The following is an 8,369-nucleotide window of genomic DNA, read 5'->3' as shown; positions in this document are numbered from 1 at the left end:
CAATACGGTCCCCCTCCCTTCCTCTCTCTTGCTCTCTCTCTCTCTTTTTTTCCTTTTCCTGCCTCCCAACGCCTTCTTGGAGGCTGAAGCTGGGCAGGTCTCCAAAGGTGCAGCAGTCACAACAATCCCGCAGTTCAAAGGTAAAGAGCGGTTGCATAACTTTCAGCCGCTCACTTTAGGCGGCTGCTAATGAGCTAGGAAACCAGGAGCATCTGAGGAGGTGAAGAGGAAGCTCCCAGCTCTCCTGCCTCCACTCCGCAAATCCAAACCTCCCCCTCACCTCCAAGCCCCCCACACCCCCGCCCCACTCACCCCGAGAACTTGAAGGTACCCTTGCTGTTCGCTGGCCTGCCGGACCATGGCTCCCTTTGGAAGAAACTTGCTCAAGACTCGGCATAAAAACAGGTAAAAGTTCAGCGTGTGTGTGTCCGGAAGCTTCTGTGTGAAAGTATGTGTTCTGTGCTCGTTAGATTCTGATTTAAAATGCTCTTGGGGGAATGAAGTCCTGGAGAGTTAGGTCTTGTATTTGTACCCCACTGGTAAGGATATTGTTCCAACCCCAGTGACTGCGGTGACCGCAGTTGAGGGAGCTCTGAAAATAAAGAATGATGTTTTTAACTCCTTTTTTTCTTCCTCTGGGCACTTCTGGTTCCACCACTAACATGACCCTGTTTGTGCTCGTTGCCTTGCTTATTTGATAGTAGTGGAATGGCAAGTTTTCTTTTGTGTCAGAGATTTTAGTGTATTAGATGAAGATAGAACTAGAATTTATTAGCTACTAATTAGAAAATAACAGAACTGCTGATACAATCTGGAAACAATGCTTTGGCTCCCCTTTGAGTGGGGCATTCTTGAAACCTGGAAAGTTCCCAAAGTGAAAATACTCTGTAGAGAAAGTTTTTATAAATTCATTCTTTCGAAAATCTTTGAGAATGTTAGGTGATTTTAGGCACTAAAAAATGATTCAAACAGCTGTCCTCCTTAATCTTTATTACTACTTGATTTGATTTGCTATTTTTCAAGCCAGCAATGCCCATAGTGTAAATAAATGTATTTCACATACATGCAAATTTTTCTTTATATGTATTTATGTGTGGGTCAGTCCTATTAAATATTTTATTAACTCAAATACCACATTTTTATGCCTAAAACAATGTGAGGGTAACTGTAGAGATGGGCTTTACTTTTTTAATATATTTTGGCACAAGGGCTTTTCCACAACTTTTCTCTCAAACATGCTTGTTTGTACTTGTCATAATTTACTTAGTGTAAATTTGAAAGCATATAATTACATGGCAGGAAATGATTCAATTATTTTAGAGGGTCTGCATGACGTTACCGTGGTACAACTTTAAAGTCAATCTCTAGACTTTATTTTGGGCCCAAATGTCTACTTGAAAAACACTGTCATTATCTCTTTCCAAGTGTCTTTATGATTTAGTTGACTAAATTAACCTAAAAAATGAAAGCAACGATCATCAATACTATCAAACTTTCTAAATATGTGTTTTATTTTCTAATAATTTGAATATATATCACAAATATTTCTGATAGTTAATGAGACTATGTGTATGTTAAATATATCTGAAAAAAAAAAGGGAAAGTATTAGTCACTCAGTTGTGTCCAACTCTTTGTAATCCCATGGACTGTAGCCCGCCAGGTCTGTCCATGGAATTCTCCAGACAAGAATACTGGAGTGAGTTGCCATTCCCTCCTCCAGGTGATTTTCCCAATCTGGGCATCAAACCCAGGTCTCCTTCACAGCATGCAGGCGGATTTTTTTTTACCATCTGAGCTACCAGGGTAGTCTTTAAAAGTATGATAGTGATAGTTTCAAAAATAGGCTTGTACTTTAGTACTGCTGATGCGTTAAAAATTATTTCAAACAGCTACCTTTTGCCAAAAGAAAATCCTTACTGCTTTTTGAAGGGTATTTCAGTAGCATTATTTCTGAAGTATACTTGTTTAATGCTGTAAAGATATATAAAAGATTACTTTGGGAAAGTTCATGGTATTATGAAACAAGTTATGTTTTTGGTATAGTGATCTTTCTGAATAGCACCCCTGTAGATCAGAGTTGTGTGTGTGTGTGTGTTTTAAATAATTCAAGAATTCTGTCATTGGAATGCCAAATAACAGTACAACAAAACTGCGTACACCCCTGTGAGTTTCCCTCCCATGACTACTTCCGTTGCCTCAAATTGACTCTTTAACATCTACCCATACAACTGGGAGGTGAGTATATGAACAGTTTAATATGACCTTTTCTATGCAAAATTATGAAAAAGTGGAAGGAAACAATGAAAGATGGGGAAGCTTAAAAGTATTTTAAGTTGCTCTGAGAAAATGGAATGGTATTCCCCGAAGGTGATGCTTTATTATGAACATGTGTTTTGGTGAAAGTGGTAATAGCATGTAATGACTGTAATAACTATGTTATTAAAGATTTGTATTTTTCCAATCCTTAAGAAACACTTAAGCCACAGAGGTGACTTGGAAAATAAAACTGTGTATTTCAAACTAAGCAGGTAAATAAGCCACATGGTGTGTTGAAAGAAAATCAATGTATATTTGTTTTCTTCAAGGTTTAGTTTTGCTATAGATGAGATTTTCTTGTTTTGTGTTTTGTTTTTCCATATTCTCAAAGGTGAAACTACAGGTGAAATTTAGTTACAGGATTAAGTTTATCAATTTCAGTTCCTGAGTTCAATAATGATTTAAATAATTATACTCCAAAACATAGAAACCAAATAACTTTCCTTAAATGACAGGTGATTCATCCTTTGATCAATTTATTCTTTGACTGATGATAAAACACTTATCTGATAACAGCCAATGCATTCTTCAAGTACATAGTATAAAATTCCTTGTAAAATGTAAAGGAAGAATTTGAGCAATGTATTTGTATACACTGTGATATAAATTGTATGCAGTTAAAAGATTATTGTATCTTTGTCAGCAGGAAAAAAATGAGGATTTTTGGAGATAATATTAGGCTTTTGAGATCATAAAATTTGGAGAAGATTTGTTTATTGAAGTTTTCTGCATACTATTCTCTCTCTTTCAGTTTTGTTCACTCTTATTGATAGAATGATATTTAATCACCCAAGATTGAACCTCTTAAGCTAGTTCTGTAAGTAGTTTCATAATACATGGATATTTGAGAGTCTTAAAGACAGATGAAAAACAAACGAAGCTTCAAAGTATGAAGCAAACAAACTTTTAGAAAACATGCCCTGTAAATGTTGAAGAGGGTAGAGCCATATCTGTCTAGTCCCCAGCCCGACAGTTGCTCAGTTGCGTCCGACTCTGCAACCCCATGGACTGCAGGACGCCAGGCTGGCCTGTCCATCACCAGCCATCACCACTATCTAGCCCCCTTGTGTTCTAATTATCAGGACAGTGCCCGACATGTGATGGACCTATACAGTACAGTTGTTTATATAGTTTTATAAACTAAAATTGTAACTTGTACTTAACTAAAAAAACACGGCAACATTCTGTTCTCTCGTCATCATCTGATATCAGCTGGTATTACATAAATGTGAATACTCCATAAAGGATCGGTTGACATCTGATGCAATCCAAAAATCAGGGAGATGGACAAAAAAAATTGTATGGATTTGAATACTAAGCTAATCCTACCCTACCAGAACATATTTTCTAAATGTTAAGAATCAGTCAATTCAAAAAACTGGAAAATAGTCTTCAGGAATACTGAGGATAATGCTTGGTCAGAAAACAATTTTATTTGGACACATAAACATTATATGCTTTTCATCTAACTTTCTGTAAATATTTAAAAGAAATGGAGCCAATCTAAAATCTTTATGTTTACAGTCAGAATAATTTTTTTACGGCTTTCTGATCGTTATAACATTTAACAGGAAGAGTACAATTTTCAGAAGACCCTTTGGTCTCAGGAAGTGGACTATTTACTTTGTTTCCATAATAACTAGAATGTTCTGTGATTGAATCCCAAAGATTGAGGACTACCTTCTTCTGCAACTTTTTGTTCACATGAAGAATAACCATGTTGGAGAGTCTAGATATTTTCTTTTCAATGAACAATTAAAGTTTGTGAAAATGTTTTTAAAAGTTTCTAGGTGGCTTTTGTTTATCATAGAAAATCCAGAGAACCAAACAATGAAGTGTGAATTCATTGGTATTCATATGGACATTCAATGATTGAATTTAGATTATTAATATATTTAGGTATTCACATAAGTTCCATCATGAGTGTGCTTATCTTTGTATTGTACTAAGTCACTTCAGTCCTGTCCAACTCTTTGTGACCCCGTGGACTGTAGCCCACCAGACTCCTCTGTCCACGGGATTCTCCAGGCAAGAATACTGGAGTGGGCTGCCATGCCCTCCTCCAGGGGATCTTCCCACCCAGGATCAAACCTGCTCTCATGTCTCCTGCATTGGCAGGCAGGTTCTTTACCACTAGCACCACCTCGGAAACCCCTACAGTTCCTTGGTGTTTAATAAAATTTGGGGGCAGAGAATTGGTTGGACTTTTTACCAAACCTTGCTAGAAGCAAAAAATTGCCATTGTAAAGTAGTACTTCATATGTTTGTTGGAAATATAAAATTAGAATACTTTTTTCAGGTGATTCACTGAAAATTAATAATGATTATAAAAGAGTCTAATTGTGTGAATAAGACCTTATAATTATTGTTAGGTGTCATTCAGGCTGGGCTTCTAAGTTGGGGCCAATGGTAAAGAACCCTCATGCCAATGCAGGAGGCATGTGTTTGATCCCTGGCGAGGGAAGATTCCCCTGGAGGAACCTTGCCAACTCACCCCAGTATTCTTGCCTGGAAGATCCCACGGACAGGGGAGGCTGGCGGGCTACAGTTCATGGGGTCACAAAGAGTCTGACATGACTGAAGTGACTTAGCATGCATGGATGCAGTATTCAGCCAACTTGTCTTTGGCATTTTCCTATACCTATTTCAGAGGTGATAACAAACTTTGTCTGAATATCAACTTGAAATCAAAAGTCTCCAAACATTTTGTAAAAAAATTATTAGTAGTAAATAACACAGCTATATTGTTTTATAATTGACATATAATTTGCATTAAAATTTGCTCTTAAATGAATGAAAACATATCTAACCAAGTTTTTTAAAACCAGGTGTCTCATATTGCTCTCTGAAGCACCACATGCCACAAATACTTCATCAGAAGGAAGAATTAAGTTTTGTGCTCATGATAGAAATTGCTGACAAGCCAGATGTTTTCTCTTTGTAATTAGAAGTATGGTAATTTATGAATTCTGTATAAAAGGAAATTATCATGTATTATTTTGTCTAACCTCCAGTAAATATTTGAAATGCCCCTGAAACTGACTTGAGAAATGCCAGATACTTGAGTACGTACATCTTTTCAGTTCCCAGGTGTTCCTGAAAGAGATTTCCCCTGGTGATACCTGGTAACTTAAGTAGTTATTACTTGGCAGAGACAGTGCATTAGGAACAATGATTGGAATGCTCTAACCCTGGCAAAAGTACCCTGAGAGCAGTGGCTGCGGTGAAATTGAGCCCTAGGTTAAATCTTGAATTGTTACTCAAAAAACTATAAGCCAACTTAAAACCCAGTACATAAGATGCTTTATTATGCACCATATCAATTCGTGAAACATGTCAAGATGAAAATCTTAAGGATTTTTTAAAGTATTTAAAAGTTTGCAACTGGTTAACAGTTTTATTTATACGGCCTTTTTATTAGTTAGTCTGTATGACTTAGAAAGTTTTGATGTTATTTGATTGGTATATATTTGGGTAGATCTGATAATGGCTCTAAGTAATTCACAAAACTATGGCTCTCTTCTTTTGATTTTATTTCTAAAAATGGAAGAAAGTTGAAGTATAGTATGAGTTTACCTCTTCCAGGTAAATGTGGATGCCAGTCCTTGATAAGAAATCTCTGTAATATATTGGCTTTCTTAAACAAGGCAACATGCCATCTACATTGTGTACATGTGACCGGAAAACATTCAGCATACTTCTGTGTAATAATGTTTTTTAGTGTATACTTGCTTAGGAGTTTTAAAAGATATCCATTCGGCAAAACTTGCATAACACATACAACATTGATTTCTTTAGAGTCAGTTATCTCTTTTTTTAAAAAATGGATTGTGATTCAATTATTGTGGAGACTATTGCAAGGCTACAGCTTCTAGAGAACGTTTGCATATCTGTTGATTTTAATTTAAAGAAATTACTAATGCAAATGGTCACCCAACAGCAAAGTATTTAATAATTACTTGTGTGAAGGAAATAGAGTCTTGGGGAGATGTTTGGCATTGGCAGTGATAAGTAAACTATTTCAAAAACAAAAATGAGTGATGGGTATTAAATATGCTGACAAGGCAAATTATTCTCAATAGTTTATATCTGCAGACTAGAATCCCCTCTGTTTTTATAAGTAAAGTGACTTAAGATATCTATAAAAAAATTCTCATGGAGTATACACCCAGTGAAATCAGGGACCTCTCGTATCATGTTTCTTCCTAGATAAAGTTGAGTAGGTGCTCAATAAAACTTGTTGATTGAATAAATGAATTCATATACTCTCCAAATACAGCTGGTCCCCATAAAGCATTTGCATCAGAGTCATACCTTTGTGGTGAACAGAATCATGGGTAGTCAGAGAATGAATCCATAAATTCATGGCTGACCCCTCATCATCCCTGCTTCTAGGCTCAAGACCTTGCTTTCAAATGGTTAAGGGCCATATATGAGAAATAGATGCTGTAAGAGACTTTTACTGGACTCCTGGTAAAAAACAAACCAAGGCACAGGGTGATTCATTCTTCCCTAGGGATGCTCTCACTTCTGTTCATGCTCCTTGAATGTAGCCATGTATGTATGTGACTTAGGTTTGGCGGTTGATGGTAGCTGGCTACTCTAGACCCCACTGTTGAATGTAGAACATTTCCTCCTTCTGTGGATATAAGAGGGAAATATAATTGGGTAACTGTTTGTTCTCTCATATGAAAGGAGGATTTATGATCTTTGTATAAGACAATTACAATTATGAGACAAAGGGAAAATGCTCGAAATAGGCAGAAAATAATTGAGAACTCCAGTTCTTTAGTCACCTAGAGTTTAGGTCTTATCTCGGATTTGCCATCATTAGTTGTGTGCATCTTTTTTTTAAAGTCTTTCTTGGATTTGTTACAATATTGCTTCTGTTTTATGTTTTGGGTTTTTGGCCCCAAGGCACGTGGGATCTTCTCTTCTGAGTAGGGATGGAACCCAAACCCTCTGCATTGGAAGGCAAAGTCTTAATTACTGGACTACCTGGGCATTCCCTATTTTATCTTTCTAATACAACAATAACATAACAAGAGCAATCAAAGGCATTTCTTTTTTAACAGAAAACAGAAAAATTCTGTAAAGCAGTTATCCTTCAAAGGCAAATTTTTAAGTTTGACAGTTGAAGGGGTTGCTCTTTAAGTAGAGGAAATACACAATTATGATTAATAATACGAAAGTCATTATGGGGCCTTGGAATGTGACTGTGCAAATGAGGAAGCCCTTATGCCTCAACTTCATTAGATTCAGAGTAAATCCATTTATAACACATCTTAAAACACTTACTGTGTGCACTATGTAACTTACTTAAGATTGCCCTGTGAAGAAGGTACGACTTTTTCCCCTTTTGCGTACATTAGTCAGTTAAGACCCAGAGTAGTGCAACAATTAATAAAAGTGGCAGAGACAGAATTCGAATCCATCCTCTTAACCATTACTCTTTGCATGGTTTATTTAGTATTTAGTTTTCTTGTCTCTAAAATAGAGTTAATCCTAAACCATCAAGAATTTGGATTAAATCTGAATATAAATAAAAACAGCACAGTGCTCAGACAGTAAAAATTCAGGAAATATTCACTCCTTGTTCAAGTCTCTTGGATTAAATATGTTATGAAGTATATCTTAAGTTTTTAATACCTAAACATGATATCTTGGGCTTCAAAATTTCAACCTTGACTCACTAGAACTCTGGTCTCTTTTCCTGTTTTCCACTGATCTCTTTTCCTCCTTAGATACAAAGAGGTAGCATCAAAAATTACCGAATGTAATTAGAAATGAGCGTATTAATGTTGCACAATACTATCTTTGGATCTTGATGAAATATTTCAATTCTGACAGTTTTTATCTTTAATCCTCACATCTCATCTGAGCAAAATTATGAGACGATTAATGATTTTGCAATGTATAGCATAGGGCTTCCCAGGTGGCGCTAGTGGTAAAGGACCTCCTGCCAATGCAGGAGACATAAGAGACATGAGTTTCATCCCTGGGTGGGGAAGATCCCCTGGAGGAGGGCATGACAATTCACTCCAATATTCTT

At 36.4% G+C, this 8,369-nt stretch overlaps 1 protein-coding gene across 1 annotated transcript in view; it reads left to right on the top strand.

The window, feature by feature from the left end:
* Positions 1-315: 315 nt before the first annotated feature.
* RASSF9 (Ras association domain family member 9) overlaps positions 316-8,369 on the top strand; it is a 31,016-nt gene continuing 22,962 nt past the window's right edge. The window contains exon 1 of the mRNA XM_020883320.2: positions 316-405. Coding sequence (XP_020738979.1) covers positions 359-405 — 47 coding nt within the window. The 5' untranslated portion in view covers positions 316-358. The remainder of the gene's footprint in view (positions 406-8,369) is intronic.

The sequence above is a fragment of the Odocoileus virginianus genome, chromosome 24 (assembly GCF_023699985.2).
Source record: "Odocoileus virginianus isolate 20LAN1187 ecotype Illinois chromosome 24, Ovbor_1.2, whole genome shotgun sequence".
Classification (NCBI taxonomy): Eukaryota; Metazoa; Chordata; class Mammalia; order Artiodactyla; family Cervidae; genus Odocoileus; species Odocoileus virginianus.
The sequence above is the reverse complement of the archived record's forward strand: the minus strand, read 5'-3'. Positions and strand labels throughout refer to the sequence as shown.